Source organism: Malaclemys terrapin, chromosome 3 (assembly GCF_027887155.1).
Source record: "Malaclemys terrapin pileata isolate rMalTer1 chromosome 3, rMalTer1.hap1, whole genome shotgun sequence".
Taxonomy (NCBI): domain Eukaryota; kingdom Metazoa; phylum Chordata; order Testudines; family Emydidae; genus Malaclemys; species Malaclemys terrapin.
The window spans coordinates 12332498-12353488 of record NC_071507.1 but is presented as its reverse complement, the minus strand read 5'-3'; the positions used below and the strand labels follow the sequence as shown (position 1 = coordinate 12353488).

At 39.2% G+C, this 20991-nt stretch overlaps 1 protein-coding gene across 3 annotated transcripts in view; it reads left to right on the top strand.

Moving 5' to 3' along the window:
• TASP1 (taspase 1) overlaps positions 1–20991 on the top strand; it is a 157581-nt gene that overhangs the window by 91478 nt on the left and 45112 nt on the right. For all 3 annotated transcript variants that reach the window (XM_054023754.1, XM_054023752.1, XM_054023753.1), the window contains exon 11: positions 10119–10229. In XM_054023754.1, the coding sequence (XP_053879729.1) occupies positions 10119–10229 (111 nt within the window). The remainder of the gene's footprint in view (positions 1–10118; positions 10230–20991) is intronic.

The window sequence follows — 20991 nt, the reverse complement described above, 5'->3', positions numbered from 1 at the left end:
GTTCAAAATCTTGTTTCTTTCTCCCTTTTTCTACTGTTACTAAATATAGGTACCCAAACTGCGACCTGTGGACAAAATGCATTCTGTAGCACCCCCATGGATTTTCCATGTCTTTTTATACTGTACTGTATCTTGCATTCATATGGGAGAATATCTCAGTTCCATTTTGGGCAGGGGCTTTCTGGCATGGGAAGTAACATGGCAATGTTAGAATGGTCTCACGAATAACTGCTTGTAGCAGAGTATATCAGTTCATATTATATTATCATAGTGAGGGATGCGGCTTGCGCCTTTTCTGTTTTCTGGGAACCTTACATTTTACAGGGGATTTTCTTGTTGATTAAGAAGTTGACAGGATTCATGGAAGTGTTTCCCCCTTCCTTCCCCTTGTGCTCTCAAGGGTTGCCTCCTTGTACTATGTAACCTATGTATTTAAATTGCTACGGCTAAAGTATATCATATCACATGACATTTTTAAACCCATTTTTCTTACATTCAATCCATATCCAATTATAACAGACTTTTCATATGAGCAACAGTTAATTTGCATTTTATATGCTCTAAATTATGCAAATTAAGTGTGTGTATTTCTGCAGGGCTACTAATGTTACTCCCATGGGAATTTTGCGTCACTGCGCACATGCAGAATTCATATCCCTTTGCAGAATTTCTTTACTTTCCTGCAGAAAATGCCCCATTGCCCCTGTACTCAGAACCCCACAACAAGCCCCTGTGCATCCAGATCCCTCACTGAGCCACCTGCACCCAGATTGCCCCATACAAGATCCTGTCACCCCATGCCTGGATCCCCCAGCTAAGCCCCTTCACACTTGGATCCTGCTGGGCAGAGCCTGTCTGTCCACACCTGGTGCAGAGGGCAGGATCCCAGGGTGTTTCTGGGGCAGGTCCAGCCCTTGTGCTGTCAGGGTCGGGTGCAACCTCACCGCCGAATCCCTGTCCCAGGAGGGAGTGGGGGGAAGCTGTAGGATGATCTCCCACCTCTGTGCAGCCAGTGGCCTCTGCTCCCCACTGCCATGCTGGAGCCTCCACGTTTATTTATTGACAAAATGTGCAGAATTTTGCAGAATTTTTATTTTTTTTGGTGCAGACTTCCCTCAGGAGTATAATTTGCATGGGTAATGCTCTTCTGCCACAGCTCAATATGAAGGTCTGATCCAGCAAACTTCTATCAATGAATTATGTATAGTTATATGCTCTGTGTTATAAAAAGGGTTTGCAGCATAGGGCCCTACATTTAAGATGTCCCTTGATGAATGAGAGTTTAAAAAAAAAATGGAGTGAAATGTGTACAAGGTTTTCAGCAATCATGTAATATGACTAGTTTTGACTACTAAAGAATACATCATGAGAATGCCGTAACTCTTTGAAATCTTGCTTTTTGTTTACAGTCTCTGAAGAGAAGAATAGGGCATGTAGCTTCTGTGTTTAAGGGAGGGTGATGGTGTGACAAATTGCAACAGAACAGGAAGTTCTAGGAGTAGATTGCCACATCAAAGGAGGCATGAAGATGGCAGTGAGATGGAAACAAGTGAGTGACTAGTGAGGCTTGGGCAGAGGAGAAGGAGGAAGGGACAACAGAGGAGCAACGAGGTGAAATCAGAAATATTAAAGGTTTTGAAGGGGAGAATATGAAGGGATTTTCAAAGGCACCAGGTGTGTTCAGAGGAGCAGGTAGGTGACTTTTCTAAATTGGGTTTCCCTCTCGGGGTCTCTGCTAGATTACCATGTGGTCTCTCATATTAATTTGGGCATATCTGGATATGTTGTACATAGTACTTCAGGAGAATAACTTGCATTGACTCATTTATAGTCTGCGCTTCTACTGGTTTTATAAAACAGATGACACAAATTCAATGGATCTAGAGAGTGCAGTCATCTAAGGGTATGTCTATGCTGAAGCTGGGAGCATGTGGGTAGATAAATGTGTTAGCTCTCCTAAAGATGGCAATATAGCCAGGGGGAGCAGAGTGGCGGCTCAGAATAGCCTCCCAACTACGTACCATGGGGTCTGGCCAGGATTGTACTCAGGTAGCTAGTTTGAGCTATCCACCTGTGCTACCCCGGTAACACTGCTATTTTTAGTGCACTTGCTCAAGCAGAGCTAGCGCGTGTCTGTCTACCTGCTCTGGTAAGCACCCGCCCAGCTGCGGTGTAGACATACTCTTTATCTGTAGTTTGAGGAAAACTTTATTGGCGAACCAATGTCTTTTTTCCTCTGTTGCTACGAGGATTCTCAAGACACTCCCTCAAATTCCCCCTCCCCCCCCAATTCCGACCTTCCATCATGCTGAACTTACTTCTTTTTAAAGAAGGTTCAGGACTAATCAGTGCTAGCTTGAGTTGGTTTTAAATGTCATTAGAAATTGCCCTGCGAATCGCCTTTGTACTCCTGGGTCTTGTCAGTCTAGGAAGGAATGACTGACTGCATGCAGCAGTTGAACTTCCACTGGGCTGGCCAAGGGATCATATTTGTCCTCTTAAATGGATGAAGACTGCATTCAGGTCTGTTATCTGAGGTGCTGACTAAGGATTCAAGCTTCTTAGATAGAAAGTGAACAGCCATGACTAGTACCTTCCCTATTAGCACTTGTTTTGGGTCATGGTGTAGAAGGTAGAAATGAGGCTACTAGAAGTAAAGTGAGTTGGGGATTAACAAAATTATACTGTTCAGAAGAAGCACAGTTATTTGTTACCAGTTCTGTAAGCACCCTTTCCAAGTTAAGAGTTTGCAGGTAGTATAGAATTGTTTCTGGATACCAAATAAACTAATAAAATAGAGGTTCTCTGACTGTGGCCTAGTCTACACTACAAAATGTTTCCCAGTAGAGCTGTACTAGTATATAACCTTCCTAGTGCACTCACTTTATAACAGCAAAGTGCTTTTGTTAGCATAGCTTTTATCGGTTTGGCAAACAAAATAAGGTATACCGGCAAAAGCTAATGTATGCTAATATAACTGAATCTACACTAGGGCTTTTGCCAGGGTAGAAATGTCACACACACAAAATCTCAAACCTAAGTAACACTACTATACCGGCAGAAGTTTCTAGCGTAGACCTGGCCTATATGACTCCACATTCAAGCTATCTAGTTACTTTCCATTAAATTAGTACTTCAATTTGTTTAAAGACTTGTTGGAAACACCTCTATCAAATTGTCTGAAATATCTCTCAGTGGAGTTTCTCCCATATTAAATTTCTTTTCCATGTTTTGCTGGTAATGCCGAATGAGTTGAGTTCTTTAAAATCTGCATTAATGTATCTGAAGCTTGTCTGTTTGGCTTAACAAGAAGCCAAGAATAGGGGCTGTATGGCTCACTTAAAGGAAACGTGCTGGAAGGCTGGCACTACATGTGTACTTTCTGAGCTGCCAGGACTGGAGCACTATAATGGAGTTACAGGCCTTATTTCCAGGCTAACATTTGCTACAAATTACCTCTCCCACTGTTACTTCCACAGTGGAGGAGAGACCAGAAGACCACTGGTTTTGTATTGATCTGTTTTAAATGTTAAAATTTTTGAACTTTAAAAATACTCTGTCTCTTTAAATTACTGCAGCCTATCTTTTGAATGTACAAGCCAGAGTGAACTAGACACTATTCTTATCTCTGGATCTTCAGGCTAATTTGTGTATTCAGTGTTGTATACAGAAATAGGATTGTGCTGATTTACTCCTAGGGAGTAGATCTGTTGAGTAAGAATACTCCATTTTCAGTCTCTTTTCGGAATAGAATCACACAGTAAAAATGTGAATGAAATATAAACCAGTGCACTGGTGTCTGCCAGAGTCTGCAGTCAGGCTGAAATAGTCACTGAGTCTGGAATGCTGAAGCCTAACCATTAAATATGAGCATTTAACATTTTCACTGATCACATGAAAATCTGCACAATATACTTTAAATTGCATCTTACTTGAGCATTGCAGAACTCAGGTTGTAGCCTGAGTTTGGGAGAGTGCCATCAGTTATTTCCCTTCCCCATCTGAACCATGTTTGAGCTGTTTGTTTTTCTGGCATATTAGCCTTTGGTCTCAATGGGTATTATGAGCTTCATACAAATATAGAGAAAATACTTGGGATTATTCTTTCTACGTGCTTAGAAAATATGAAGTACTAATTACCCTCCAGCAGAGATGATGGGGACACTGAAGCACAGAGGTCAGGACCTGTGAAGTCAGTGGGAGTCTTTCCATTTACTTCAGCACATTTTGGATCGGACTCTAAAAATGATTTACCCGTGACCAGATCAAGTTAATAGCAGTGCTGGGAATAAAACTCAAGAGTTTCTGGCTCCAAGCCTGGTGCTCAATCCATTAATTTATGCTGCCTTTTGAAGAGTCAAAGCAACAATTGTAACTTGTAGTAAGTGCAATATTTTAAATACTGTAGAATAATAAGAATGTTCATGCCCTTATTTAAAAAAGAAATCTTGAAGCACTATCAACAGTTAATTCATTCGACTGGTGATTTGAGTCAGTACTGGGTTTACAATGGCACCAGGCCCCACACTAAGAAGGGGCCCTGGTGCCTGGACCGGGGCCCTGCCCCCGCTTGGCCTTTTCCCCTCGAGGCCCTGCCCGATGCTTGCTCCTCTCTGCCCCTTCTCAGCCTCGCTCCCGCCTTCCCCATGTGAGCAGCAGGTGGGGCTTCAGGGGAAAAAGGCTGAGTGGTGATGGGGCCTCAGGGCAGAGCGGGAAGGCAGGGCCCACAAAAGGTTAATTTGGCCCTGATTTGAGAGCTCTCTTTTAGTAGCCCTTACTATTACCCCACCCATTTATTTCAATGAAGCTGTTTTCTCAGTTTGTAAAATACCATTAATGTAGCTTATCTTATTTGAGCTTATGAGGTGATAGACTTATTTCTCTGTACCAGTGAGGGAAGAGCATCTTGCTAAAGCCAGAGTTTTAAGCTCTGAAGCAGCAGAGCAGAAGCCTTTTGCGCTGGAATTACACATGGGCTTTGTAGCAGCAAAGTTTTGGGGCCTTGGAGTTTGTGGGAAGAACCACAGAAATTGAGCATTTTGACTAGTTTATAAAAAAGTAAGCGGTCAGTCCAATTGCTGTCATTAGTTTTGCACTCAAGGTGCAAAGTCTAAGGTTGTGATAGTAGAGAAGAAAAACTTTTAGAGCTGCTTTCCAAAATGAATCAACAGATAAAATTACATTTTATTGCATATAGAAAGTAAGAAACAATACCCTTATATTTTTAATGACAAAATATTAACTGTACTTTATTTGCAGATGCTTGAACCAGACATACTAAGCACCTGTTTAGAAACAATAAGTAACTGCACTTTCACTCTATGCATCCGAAGAAGTGAGGTTTTAACTCACGAAAGCTTATGCCCAAATAAATCTGTTAGTCTTTAAGGTGCCACCAGACTCCTTGTTGTTTTTGTAGATACAGACTAACACGGCTACCCCCTGATAATTTCCAGATGTGTGTGACATCAAGTAAATAGATAAATGTAGATATAACATTTTTAGCTCTAGCAGTCTGAGGAAACACACAGTAGACTCTTTTTTGCAAAGATCTGTACAGTAGATCTCCTTGATTTTTAGGTTAATGGGATTGTTTTAATTACTTAATAAAAAACATAGGAATACCAGGAAGCCAAAGTAAGGTTGCCATAATCTGGCAATGAACAGTGTCCTCACTGGAACTGTATGCAGCGGGGTCCTTTGTCCTGCTGACTGGAAGAAAAGGGGGGGGAATCCCTCTGCAGTTGGTGGCAGAGAGGAGGAAGGGGGAAGTATACCTGGACAGAGCAGGGAGAAACAATAAGTGACTGGACTGGGCAAGAAGGGACTGCCCTTCCAGGTGACCCTAGAGGATCTCATTGTAGTGAGGCTGGCAACACCCACCCTCCTACCCAGGGAATCAGAATAGAACCAGGTTTCCTCATGATCCACTGTGGGCATTTATGCTAGTCACCTTTTTCCTTGGGGGCTGGAAAGGAATGGCAGGGTGGATTTTTCATCTTCCTCACTGGCTCAGGGAGTAGTCAGGAAGTTAGGTTAAAATGTCTCAACTTAATAACTACAAAAATGGGGTAGATGTCCAGTGCAGGTACTACTTATGGAAGGGATCTGGTTATTGGCTAAATTGGACTGGAGCGGCTATTCCCTGATATTTTAAGTGAATGAAGTTGTGCCCTAACAAAACCACATTTAGTGCTTCATGTTTTTCTTCCGGTGTGGCTACAGTTGTTGCATTTTTTGAAAATTATTTGTGGAGTAGAATAGCTAATCTCTCCTGTGTGCTTGTAGGGTGGTGGTTTAGATGGAAAAAAATGATATTAATGGAAAATACAGATTTTAAAAACAGATTTTCAGTACTAAACATTGGACCTTCATGTGCCTGGAATAAAAAAATCCTTAAAATAGTAACCCTAATTGTAACAATCTTTGTTTTTGAAGTTTACACGTGATGCCTCCATACCAAACAGAAGTAGAATCAGAGGATTGATAATGGGATTTCCTAATGACCAAACCAGTAACTAGTGACCTAAATGTAAATGACTTTAAATAATTTTCATCTTTCAGCGGTTCAGTTAGGCTGACTTGCTAGCTCTCTAGGAGGCCTATTTTTTTTTTTTTTTTTTTTTTTTTTTTGCTAACTGGAGCACAGTTGATAGCCCACTTCAGCTTCCCTAGATAGATGTAACACTGGTCTACAATTTTTGAGAAGTCGTCTGCTTCAGATATAAAATGTGCTATTTATTATGTATTTTAATGTGCTAAATTCAAATATAAGGGTTATATAAATGAAATTGATTATGAAACAAAAGGCAAAAAACTATTCTGTACATAGTTTAGTCCTATTCAATGTCTACTCGGCGCTTCTTGGCTTGTCTCTTGTATTCATTAAATGGAGCATCTCTTGTCACTGTCCAGCAATAGTCTGCAAGCATTGATGGGCTCCATTTGCCCTGATAGCGTTTCTCCATTGTTGCAATGTCCTGGTGAAATCGCTCGCCATGCTCGTCGCTCAGTGCTCCGCAGTTCGGTGGAAAAAAATCTAGATGAGAGTGCAAAAAATGTATCTTTAGTGACATGTTGCAACTAAGGCTTTTGTATGCCTTGAGGAGGTTTTCCACCAACAACCTGTAGTTGTCTGCCTTGTTGTTTCCGAGAAAATTTATTGCCACTTACTAGAAGGCTTTCCATGCCGTCTTTTCCTTGACACGCAGTGCATGGTCAAATGCGTCATCTCGAAGAAGTTCACGAATCTGAGGACCAACAAAGACACCTTCCTTTATCTTAGCTTCACTTAACCTTGGAAATTTTCCATGGAGGTACTTGAAAGCTGCTTGTGTTTTGTCAATGGCCTTGACAAAGTTCTTCATCAGACCCAGCTTGATGTGTAAGGGTGGTAACAAAATGTTCCTTGATTCAACAACTGGTGGTTGCTGAACGCTTTTCCTCCCAGGCTCCAATGACTGTCAGAGCGGCCAGTCTTTCTTGATGTAGTGGGAATCTCTTGCACGACTATCACATTCACAGAGAAAACAGCAGTACTTTGTGTATCCAGTCTGCAGACCAAGCAAGAGAGCAACAACCTTCAAATCACCACAAAGCTGCCACTGATGTTGGTCATAGTTTATGCACCTCAAAAGTTGTTTCATGTTGTCATAGGTTTCCTTCATATGGACTGCATGACCAACTGGAATTGATGGCCAAACTTTGCCATTATGCAGTAAAACAGCTTTAAGACTCGTCTTCGATGAATCAATGAACAGTCTCCACTCATTTGGATCGTGAACGATGTTGAGGGCTGCCATCAGACCATCGATGTTGTTGCAGGCTACAAGATCACCTTCCATGAAGAAGAATGGGACAAGGTCCTTTTGACGGTCACGGAACATGGAAACCCTAACATCACCTGCCAGGAGATTCCACTGCTGTAGTCTGGAGCCCAACAGCTCTGCCTTACTCTTGGGTAGTTCCAAATCCCTGACAAGGTCATTCAGTTTACCTTGTGTTATGAGGTGTGGTTCAGAGGAGGAGGATGGGAGAAAATGTGGGTCCTGTGACATTGATGGTTCAGGACCAGAAGTTTCATCCTCTTCCTCTTCCTCGTCTGACTCAAATGAGAATGATTCTGGTGCATCAGGAACCGGCATTCTTTCTCCGTGGGGTACTGGGCGTATAGCTGATAGAATGTTTGGATAATGCACAGTCCACTTTTTCTTCTTTGACACACCTTTCCCAACTGGAGGCACCATGCAGAAGTAACAATTGCTGGTATGATCTGTTGGCTCTCTCCAAATCATTGGCACTGCAAAAGGCATAGATTTCCTTTTCCTGTTCAACCACTGGCGAAGATTTGTTGCACAAGTGTCTCAGCATATGTGTGGGGCCCACCTCTTGTCCTGATCTCCAATTTTGCAGCCAAAATAAAGGTGATAGGTTTTCTTAACCATAGTGGTTATACCGCGCTTTTGTGATGCAAAAGTCACTTCACCACAAACATAGCAGAAGTTATCTGCACTGTTCACACAAGTACGAGGCATCTCTGCTCACTTTGGCTAAACAGAAATGTGTCCCTTTGCAAAATCAAACACTGACAAATAAGAGAGCACGACACTGTATGATTTCTAGAGCTGATATAGGGCAATTTGTTCAGCAGAGTGATGTAAGCTTCGTTATGATTGCATCATCCATGACTTCTAGGAATAACATGATGTAATTCATATCATGTATGGCGCAATACCAGCTTCAGATTGCATCATTCATTGTTTTGCCTAAAAAGCAAGTACTGTCCAAACCCAGTCATAGATTTATTCATAGATCCAGTCAAAGATGTATTTTAGTCATGTCTGGTTTAAATTGAGATCCCTTCCCTTTATAACTCACTTATCCTCCGCCATTCCCAAGTCAAGGGTTGTATATACTGACCCAATAGCATATCTTGGAAACTAGAGCCAATCAACAATTTTAAGCATCATTTTCGTTCTCAGTGACCCAGAATTAGTAAAGTTTGACTACATTTATTTCAGAAGCATTTTGGCTGTAGAGCAGTGTAATTGGGGTCTATTTAGATCATTGCTATCTGATCCTCCCACTGACTAGTGGAATAAAACCTGCCAGCTTGTGGAAGAAAGAATGGGATAGTAATATCTTATGCCCAAAAAGTATCACAAATTCAGTCTCCTGTCCAAGAAAACATAGTTGTAATAAACATGCAGCATACAACTTGAACTGAACTGTACATGCTAAAGGACCATTATAGACATACAGCATACCATAGCAGAAAAAACAGATGAAAAGACTAACATATACACCAGAAGTATGGGTTAAGTAACTTTTCTTCCTGCTTGTCAGTAAATTGCAGAAGGCTATGTTAACACATTGAGGCAGTGACTAAAGGTCTGCATGAAACACTCTCAGTTCCTTAAGACAAAGTTTTGTGAGCTAGAGGAGTTCTTAGCAAGAAACATAAAACCCAAGAGCAGTTGTGCCTTCAAAAACCTAATTACAAGTAAACTTCCCTTATTCCCATGTTGTGATTGGAAAACTGAGGCAGAAAGGCTAAATCATACCTGGAGGTGGTGTTAAAGATGGGATTAAGTTTGGAAGTTTTTGGCTCTAAAACCTGAGCTCAGATTATTACATTTAGTAATATTATATCATTTATGTAATGACCAGAAGATATCTGTGTAAGGTAGATCTGTGTTTTACAAACTTCTAATCTAAGGGCTAGATTACATAATTATTCACTTGAGTGACCAGTATGATTACTTGTGTGTAGATGACTCATGTGAGTTATGGTTGCAGAATCTTGAGGGAGATGATTAATCGTACACCATGATGCTTTCCCTTTTCTTCTTACCCCTTTTCCTCACCTGTTTGCTTTCTGTGTATTTAATCCTTGCCTCTTTTCTCTGTGTGTCTTTACCATGGAGCTTTAAGTGAATTATACTGTCCGGTTCGATTGCTGATATTTGAACTTGCAGAGGAACCAATGTCAGAACCTTTAATATAATAGTGAAATCCTCTATCAAATAAAGCTCTTTACTGTGTGGTTATAAAAGAACTATCAGTACCTGTGAATGGTAACTATATTCTAATTATTCTTGGTGGTGATATTTGTGTAGGTTGTGGAGAGCACCTTGTAAGGACCATACTGGCCAGAGAATGTTCACGTGCTTTGCAAACAGAAGATGCCCACCAGGCTCTGCTAGAGACTATGCAAAACAAGTTTATTAGTAAGTATACAATTCATCAGAAAACTGCCTAACCGTACATGTTTTATCATTTCTGTTTGAAAAGAAAAACAGTCCATTGAAATATAATCAGATATATTTTTGCAATTCCTCTTGGAGCTACTTGGTGGTCTTGAAGCTGTAGACAGAGATTAAGTAGTATGTTGTAATGTATTTAGTGAATGATAAATTAAACCACAGAAAAATACATACAGGAAAGGGAAATATATTCCTTGGTTGGGAAGTCATTGAATGTTAAAAGCCAGGGAACAGATAGTTTAGAGGGAGGAATTTTCTAGGTTGAATCACTGACTATAGTATAGAGTGAGTTTGTTAGGAATTAGTGATTTAATAATCATAGAGGCTATAAAATGCTTCTTCCCATGCCCCCTTTTTTACCTAGTGGAAATTAAGATCCATTTTATTTTTTGATTAAAAATCCTGTGTGTGGACAGATTCTGGTTTGTGAATGAAATAATTTAATTTTTTTTCAGAAAAAGAAATATAGATTTCACTGAAGACAATAAATAGAAAAGGCAAATGCTGATAGTTTTTTTTCCTTCTCCCTTAACATAATGATTACAATTGTGGATCGTATTCAGTCATTCTGTGTCACATATTTTTGACTATTTTGTTGTATGTATGTATGAAAAATATAAGTACAAAACTTCAGTAAAATCAAGTAAGAAAACAATTGTCATTCAAAGCGTCAGATTTTCACACTCTAATCAATTCTAGATAAACCTAGAGTCCAGGAGATACCATGGATTACAGTGAGACTTTTGACATACGTAATATGTCAAGCTTCACTGTAGTCTAATCTTACAGCATTCAGAAACATAAGGACTGTTTAAGTTCCTAAGCAATTGAGCATAGGTCATATGTCTCTTAAGTGTGCAAGTACCTTGCTCCTCGGTGATGTGGTCAGGGGCAGTGCCTTACTGGAAAACTTCTTAATTGCAACTAATTACTTATTTTTATTTCAATCTAGAAATACCATGTCAAACCTTCACACACAAACAATATATAGGTGTGTGAACCTCTAGCACAGTGATACTCAAACTGAGACTCAGGAGCTGAGAGTGATTCTTTAATGTATCTTCTGCACCTCTTTGCAGCACATGATATTAAAACACAGTGTGATTTAATTATTAACCAATCAGGATGCAGTAAATGAAACAATGAATTCACACTGCTGTGGCTCTTTTGGGTAATGTTGCTCACTAATTTGGCTCCTGTACCACTGAGGTCTGAGTATCACTATCTTCTCTAGCTACTGCTAGAACAAAGAGAGGGCAATGGAAACCTGATACATTTTATAATGTGCCTGGTACCAGGCCTGAAGCTAACTCTGATGATAAGAAAGCAGCACTGTGTGCAGTTTACTGCTTTAATCCTATTTCTTAAACTCTGATTATGCTTAAATCTATGTCATCAAGGTATAGTCAGGTTTACTGGTTTGTTGTTTAAAAATATAAATCCTAAATATTCTAAATGTCACTTGGCTAGTCATAATTGAAAATATTACACTGTCTGATGCCATTTATTGCAGTGCAAAAAGGGCTCAGTCCCTAAATCCAGGTGAGACAAAGTCAAGAAAAATTGGAGAACTAGATTGTGGTGGTAGAGACAAGCTCTGGAAGCCAAATAATAGTTGTGATTAGGGTATTCAACTTGAAGCTCTGAAGAGGTAATATTTAATTTTGGTGTTAGTTTGTCAAGTTATTATAGTGGAACTGAAATGTTCATGATCTTTCCTGAAGGTTTTCTGGAAACAGCAAAATGGCAAAATCACTTGAAATTGTAAATAAGGTGTGTGTTTGTGATATTTAGGTCAACTAAAAGTTGCTGCCTAATGTTGACCAAATATTTATAACTTGCTGGAAATTTCCTTTTATTTATTTGTCAGAAACAGAAACTTTACCTTAATCAAAAAGAGACTTTTCACCTTGCTTTATATTTTAGTGTGTATTTGTATCTCTGTATCCCAAGGTGAAGTTTGAAAATGAAGAAAATATTGTGAAATTAATTAATGTTATGATAAAAAAAAGAACACTTGTTTACACAGGTACTTTATTTAATATGATTTGTAAAAATAATCAGTTGGTAGATGCCCCTTCCATGCTCTGGGTTCCCTTGCAATGCTAAATTTTCATTCTTATAAAATGTGTATATGAACAATATGCTGCTTAATTATCCCTGAATAATTAAGATCAGTAATAAACAGCTTTGGCTAAGACAAAACTCATCCCTTCAGATGTTATTCTTCCATGACTGGGAGAAAAGATAGATCTTACAGTATGTTCAGAAAGCAAAGGGGAAAGCAAGTTTTAGAGCCTATGGGGTCTTCACTGCAAGTGTCTTGCCATTAGCTCCTCTTCATGTAGAAAGCTAGATCTCCATCTTGAGCACTGCATCTGACCACCACTGCAATTTGTGTGATATGGGGAGAGATGCAATTTTTTAGGTCCTGGTAGAATATTTGTATTGCAGAAGTGCCTCGGAGCCCCAGTCAAGGACCAGGACCTCATTGTGTTAGCCACTGTACAAAGACAGAACAAAGATGGTGTCTGCTTAAAAGTAGCACAAATATATTTTTAGCACATTTTAACCATATACCCCTGAGCCTACTGGCACAGAATTGGGCAGTAATCTGCCTAAGACAAGCAGCTGTATTGTAGGCAAGATTTACCCATTTTATAACATTACTGTCTAATTCAGAACAGTATTGTGAAGGTGTTGGGCAAATGCTGGCGATATGGATCCAAATCTTTGTCTTAAAAAACCATTCTTGGCAGTTCTAATTTACTGTAATGGAAAATGTAAAGGGAAAGATTAAATGTAGCCCAATTCAAGACATTATATGCTCTCTAGAATTCTTATATTGCTAATTGAAATAAGAGTTTTGTTAGATCCAGAACTTTTTTTTGATTTACACAACAAACCATAAGAAAACGGCTGACAAAAATAGTTCTTTAATAATAATACTGTGTGCTAACCAGCTGATTACAGACCAAAAGCTCAGGAGCTAGTTAAGTGGCAAATGCGGGGGTGGGGGAATAGATATTCTTTTAGGTTGATTTGTGTTTTTTTTTTAATTACTTCAAGCAAAAATATTCATGCCATGATTCCCCAGTAACTTACTGTTTCTTGGTGGTAAGAAGCTTTTGAAGCAATCTTGTATAGTGAACTATTTTATTTTTAAATGGCTATTACATGTGTGATGCTGGTAAGCCAAGTGCCACCTCTGGCAAAGACCTAGGCATCGGCTTATAAACTCGTACCAGGAAGCCAGGCCCGTTCACTCGTGTATTGGTATATACATCAAAGCGATTGTTAAACGTGTAAGAGTGTATGTAGTGTTTAAACTTCATGAAAACTAATGGGATGTTATTAACATGGTTTTCACTTATTTGTATCCTGTTATAATGTAATAACAAACATTTATATTGTATGCAACTAAATAACGCATCTAATGAGAAAGAAGCCTTGTGTAATGCAAATGAAGAACTTTAACAGGAAAGTGCTAATTCTCGAGCATTTGAAGGCCAGTGGACATTGCTCTCTGATCATCGCTCACAAAGACTAAATGCATTCCTCTCTCTCCGCCATCAAAGAAAAAGCTTGGGTAGTCATTCTGTCAGCTTCTTTACTATAAGAAAATGCTGTACGTATGAACATAAGGAAAAATTCTTCCTCTCTGGATTGTTTGGATTGTAATAGGATAGAATAACTGAATGAGAAGACTGAGATCCCCAGAGTTTTCTGGGTAGTGTTGAGAGACTTTTGGGAAACTGGCAGATTACTACATCTCTGCTCCATTTGAAAGTATAAACTCTGACTCACTGGTACATACATTTTTACCTGCTTTAACCTCTCAATAACTCTCATTCCTTTTAGCTAGCTAATAAGTCATTAGTTAGTTTAGTATAGAATTGGCTGCCAACATTGTTTTTTGGTGTGAGATCTAGGATGGAAATTGACCTGCATTTGTAACTGCTCTCTTGAGACTGGGTGCAATCTGAATATTTTATGATTTTTTTGGTGTAAGTGACCATTTATCACATAGTCCAGCTTACCTGGGTGGCAAGATAGACTGGAGTGTCTAAGGGAACTGTCTGTGACTCCATGATAAGACTGATTTCACCAGTGCAAACAATGTTAAAGGACATCATTACATTGAACGCTACCTAACCTTTTATCTGCTTCACCTATGGTGCTAATAGTGAAGAGGATAATGGAGAAAATTGAAATGTTTTTTGGTAAAGATCCTGAAAACCTTAGTAAACTCTAACCCCCTCAATATTCCTAACTGTTGGTAGTTTTCCGTGCTGGCTGCTCAGGACAGGCAAAGCTCTTCCCAGTTGTATCCACAATATACAGGTCAAGGCACCAGATATTTAGAGCAAGGGTGCAGGGACAGGCTGGAGAGAGAAGAATGGAATCAAAGTAAGAAAGGGAACTGGATTGTGGAGAAAACAGGACTATCATGTTTCTTTCCTGGGTTTAGAAGGATGAGTCCTCGGTGTGTCCTTTGAACCCCAGATTCAGCAATGCACTGAGCCCCATTAAAGTGGATGGGACTTAAGTATGTTGTTAGGTACTTTTGCTGAGCTGGGATCTTTTCCTGCCTACTCATCCTCACTTGTTATGCAGTTTGTTGTATAATGGCTTTTCTTAAAAGCTGTGCTTGTGTGTGTTTCAGAGGGAACTCTCCTGCACAAGCATTTTGGCAATGTAAACTTAATTTGTAGAAGTCTTGGGGAATGTATTGTCAGTAGGTTGTCCAGATAGGACCAGATAATGAGTATCATCTATGGTTTCCCGGTTGATCCACGTGGCAAGTGCATAACCTTTGGGACTTCATGACCTTGGTGCTATATACAAGCTTTGGGAGTAGAAACGAAAGTGTGCTGGGGAGGAAAACATGAATGAAATAATAGGTTAGAATAGTGCGATATTGAAGGAACAAATACTGAGGAATAAGAAACAGAAGATAGTCAGCAAAAGTCTTGAGAAAGGAAACATGAGGTCTGTGGGCATAAATTTAAGTTAAAAAAATTGATCTAAATGAACCTATTCTGAAAAGATTAAAAGAAATACCAGGATATTGAAGGAGAACAAGTAGACTTCTTTTAATTTAGTTTGTGGCAGTAAGGCTATGACAATACCAACACAAGAGCAGTGTTTACATACAGTTTTATCGTGGGGTTTCCCAGTCATAGAAAACTCTGACTGAGAAAGATGGGCAGATTTACTTAAGTTTTGTGTGATAGGGCATTTGAGTTTTTTTTCTATGTCTACCTAGGATCCTCTGTACTGACTGCACATTAAGGAGACTCCTCCAAAAGCAGCTATTCCTCTTGGTGACTAATTGGAAAAACATCTTACTATATGAAAGGTTTGCTAGAAGCCATAGATAAACAAGCTGGTCTGCAGGATGAACAGAAAAGCCATTCAGTAGTGACAAACTTGGGGCTGTTTCAGCGAGGCAGATTTTGGCAAAGTAGGAATAAAGTCCATGTGGAATGAAAAGTGTGTTAGGTGGGACAGAATAACATTTTTGAACTAGGACTGTGCTTAAACTTGGTTTTAAAGGCTATTATCCTTTCTGGAGATGAAGATTTTCAGATTACAAGCATAATTGGAAGTCGGAGACTCTGGGTTCTGTCCCTGGCTTTGTCCCAGACGTGCTGTGTGAACTTAAATTAGTTACTTTGCTTCGGTATCCCTTAACTTCCCCATTTATAATAGGGATGATAGTGCCCAAATTCACAGGAGTTGTGAGTTAACTCATTCATGTTTCCAAAACTCCTGGAAAGACTCAAATAAAAAAGCCGATTAAATGAATAGCATTCATCGTCAAAATGCTCATTGCTTTTGTTAAGAATAGAAAAAAAATGGTGTGCTTATTTTGTAATGTGCATTAGGCCTGTTTGTAATTAAAACCTGTTTATTATATATTCTCAGTCACTGCTTTCCAAAACATATTTGGCACGTTAGATATTGATCCATTACTCATGCTTACTATTATTGCATATTGGTATCTGTGAATGAATTCTGAAAATCCAGCTGAATATTACTGCTTCCAGTAACACATCAACTGAGGAGTCTCAAACTTAACAGTGCAGTTTTGTGAGTGCTTGGCAATTCTGAAAATCAGGCCAACATTAATTTTTGCAAAATATTACCCAAGGGGAAAATTTATGCTTAAATATTAGGCTTAAACTAAGTAACTCTTATTTTCTGGTGAACTTTCACAGATTTTGATTGTCACTGATATAAAGCTTACTTAAGCTATATTATACCATACAAGTTTTCCTTCTACTGTGAAATAACTGGATAAATTAGGTTAATAGCCTACTACAGACAGCATGGCTGGTTTTTTTGCTCCTCTTTCTTAAACTTGTACTTTGTGGCCACATTAAACTTCTAATAAAATAGTTCTGGACCAAGCCAAAAAGAATGGTTTAGCAAGGGAGAACTGAAGTGGATAGTCAAAAGTAAAAATGTAGTTGCATTGGACCCGTTGCATTGCTGATTTTGGCCTTTGCCATCAGATCCTTGCTTCCTGTTTACAGAACTCTTGAAATCTCCACAGAACCTTGAGAATTCTTCCAATTAGGGAATGCCTGGCTTAGACACTTGGAGCTGTTTAAACAGCAGGTGATGTGCTTCCCTCATCTCTTTGTTTAGAGCCAAAATATTATGGATAACGCACAATTTCTGATTGAGTAGGAGGTGAGGAAATTAAATTTAAACTTTTGTAAATGGAATGGGTTTAATGTAATAAATAGAAGAGCAGTAGATTGGTACACAGAATAAGAATGATGTTCTATAAACACAAATATCTTTCATACAAAACAGTGGATTTTGTTACTCATCCATTCCTTTCAAATGTGGCCAAGTTTGAGGAATGCAGACTTGAGAGTAAACGTTTGTGCCATCTCACAGGCAGGAGATTCAAACTGTCCACATGGAAATATTATGAATTGTAGTTTAGAGTTTCTTATAAAGTATTAAAGAAAACCCTTTGAAAACTATAAACAGAATCTGATGCTTTTGAGTCCTAGGAGGCAAAAATATTTTCAAATTTTTGTTGCCTAGGTTGCTGTATTAATGTATTTTAGGGTACAGTTTGTACATGAAATAACTGATCTGCTCTTGTTAATTATCATTGGAAAACATTTATGTATCATTTTGGATACACTTAACTATAACATTAAATAATTCAATGGAAAATAACTAAATAGGGGTGGGGTTATAGCTCAAGTTCATTAATAGTATCCATTATCTGAGACCTTGTGTAATCTGAATTCAGTCCAGGGAATAGAACAGAAATGGCATTAGCGGTGGTAATGGACAATCTCTTGATGTCAGAGGATGGTGGGCAGACCTCTATTCTCATATTCGTGGACCTCTCTCTAGCATTTGTTCATGATACTTCTGTCCCATCTGAGGGCAGTTGCCGAGGTCAAGGGAAAGGCAGTGAAATGGTTTGAGATCTTCCTGGAGGGATGCCCCTAAAGGGTTTGGATGGGGATCTGCAAGTGAGATGGCATCTGGTGGCAAAGGTGCAGAATCTCACAGGATCAATTCTCTTTTAGCTCTTCTTCAATACTTACCTTCAACCACTGGCAGAAATGGTGAGAGACCGTGAACCCAAGTGTCAAGATAATGTGTAAGTCTACCTAATCTTCTCACTATGACAGTATCATTAGACCAGATTTGCCAATTGCCAGTCTGAAATTAATTTATGAATGAATACTATCCAGCTGAAGTTGAACCCTCGGAAACTGGAGATCATGCTTATTGGAGAAGGAAAACACGTTGAGGACTGAATGCTCCTGAATTCTTTAAGTACACCAAGCTCTTGCAGACTAGCTTCTGCAAGTAAAACATTCTACCTTCTATGGCTGTCTGTCTAACAGCACCCTACTCTGGTGGATGATGTCTTGACTTCAGTTGTTGCATTCCTTTGTTACTCCTGACTTGACTACACCAAAACATTCTACCCTGGTTATGAAAACAGCAGCTATTTGGAAACCTCAACTAATACATAATAGAGCTGCATACTTCAAACCTGTCCTCTGTGGTCTCTGCTGGCTTTCCATACAGTATCACATCAAATTCAAGATCTTGGTCTCTATCTTCAAGGTATTTTATGATTTGGGCTCAGAATATTTAAAATCATCTAAAGTGCTGGGATCAAGATCATGATTGAGAACACCATTCCTCAGGTACAAAGTAATGGCTTGTATGGTAAGGGTAAGACTCCCTTATGAAATGTTAATTTCAACACCTTCTGTTCCAAATCCAAGGAGTATTCTATTGACCTTCCTTTCACTAGTGCTTTCACATTAATACCCTCATGTACAAGCCATCCTCTCCCTGGAGGGAGAGAAGGAAAACTGACTACTGATTACCCATTCCTGGCTGGCCAAATTTTGAAATCTAATTTCCTGATTTAGAATGTTAAACATGTAATGATACTGTTATTTCAGAGTTTTATAGACTGCAGAGAAAAATGTTTTAGAAAAATTGATCAATGTTGTCTACATCACCAGTTATCAGGATTTCTTGGTTGGTTTTGGGGTTGTTTTTGTTTTTTGTAATTGACATGAGTTACAGATGATCTTGTAACTCATGAATCATGGTGGAAAAATCCCATGAGTAATTTGAGAAATTATCTTCAGTTTAAAACACAAAATAATGAAACTCCACATCAGTATATTCATTAAAATTGGCTACTTCCTAATCTTTTGATGGGAGGCTTTAGACACCCTTCTTAAATAGATTTTTAACATTTGTTTATAGCTTGTGTGTTTTTCACTCTACGTGAAATATTTACCCCGTGAAGGGGCCAGCACAGGGCCTATGCACCACTCAAATCCCCATTAAGTCTAGTGACTGGTCTTCAGCAAGAGGAATTTCATCCTCTGTGCTTCCGCACTATCACTTTCATGAATATATAGGGATGTTTGCAAGCGCATAACTTAGGCATTGCTCTTTGGCAGTGTAATTTATATTGCATATATCCTTTTAAAAAAAAATATGCTATTAACGTTCTTATATACTCTCAAATACTAGATCATAACTGTTCTATAAAGTAAACATTTTGGGCGGGGAGTGGGGAGAACAAACAAGTTTTAGCAAACTGGTCTTCAGTGTCCTAATCGCATCTGTGTGGACCATCCTGTTGAAATCTCTCTTCTCGGCAATCATTTTGTGACTGTGCCCTGGACACCAGTACCAAATAATATTTAGCAAGGTAGACTGAAGATATAAACTTGAGCTATGAACACTAAATGTAATTGACTCACCTATAGTGCTAATGAAGATGTGTTGCTGATTGTTTATGGAGATTCAAGGTACAGTAAACCTGGCTGTATTTTGATGTCTATAATGACATTTCAGTTGCTAAGATTGCACCTTCCTAAAGAGAACTTCAGGAGGATAGCTCAAAAAGCCAAGCAAACTCTGGCAGGAAAATCTGACAAGAGAACCTTGCAAACCCCACTCTCGGGAGAAGGGTTTAACATTTTTTTTGGAGCTCCCAGGATGGGAGCTCTCCTAATACCACACAGGTCATGGTGATTGATGGGGAAAAGGTCCATGCTCAGATAGCCACTGGACTGCCAGGGGACAAAGTTACACAGCATGGCCACTTCCTAGCTCTGCCCTGGGGCCATCACACCTCCCAGAACCTTTGCAGCATCCATGGTGGTCTGGAGGGGGAGAAAACTGCCATAGAGCCATTGCTGCCCCTTTTCCATGTGAGCAGGGGGAGATCCTACTGAGGAAAGGCTGTACCAGTCCTAGAGTGAGAGAAACATACTACATGTTAACAGTAAACATACTCTACATATTTTAAGTATATATACGCTTTTAAAAATAAAGTTAAGATTGTTAACACTCCTTTGTGGAATAAAACTGGCTAAAAAGTTAATAGAAGCAATACAGACTAAAACATTTTGAACGTGTGCTCCAGGCGAAACTTTAGTTAACACCTTATTAAACTCTAATGGTTGATACAAGGGGTTGGACTAGATGAGCCAGGTGGTCCTTTCCAACCCTATCATGGTGGCTAGTGATTCTTTTTTTAAAAAGAGAATGGAAATGCTGTCTTCATTTTCTCCATGAAACTCATTAGTTGGTTTAAAGTCTTTGATTTTTGGAATTTGGAAGCCTATAAAAACCTAGTAAAAAGTACTTTGTTTTTAATAGCAACCTAAAAACACTAGCATCCATTTACATTATTAATATGGAAAGCAAAAGCTTAAAGTGAAGAGCCAGTACTTACTCCATGCATTGGTAAGTTTGCTCTGAAAGCCCACAACCCACCTTATTTGCTGAGCTCTGTAGCTTACTGCCATGAAAATGAAACCGCCAAAGGGCCAAGGGGTCCTTTGAGAGCTTCCAGCCCAACTGGTAAAGAAGCTAACATCTCTCCTTTTCTTCAGCCCAGAATCTGATTAATACAGTTAACTGTAAAACTGGAAATCTGAAATTATAGTCAAGATCCTCCTTTGTCCTCATAAGTATTCGCCATCAAAACAGTATTGTTTAGTTATTTGTGTGTATGTCTTTTTTTTTTTTTTTTTTTTTTTTTTTTTTTTTTTTTAAATATCCCTCTAATGCAGAGGTGGGCAACAGTGTTTACATTTGCACGGCCACCCACAGCTCCCAGAGGCTGCGGTTTGCCGTTCCCGGCCAATGGGAGCTGTGAAAGCGACGGCCAGCAAGTCATTGTGGCCTGCGCTGC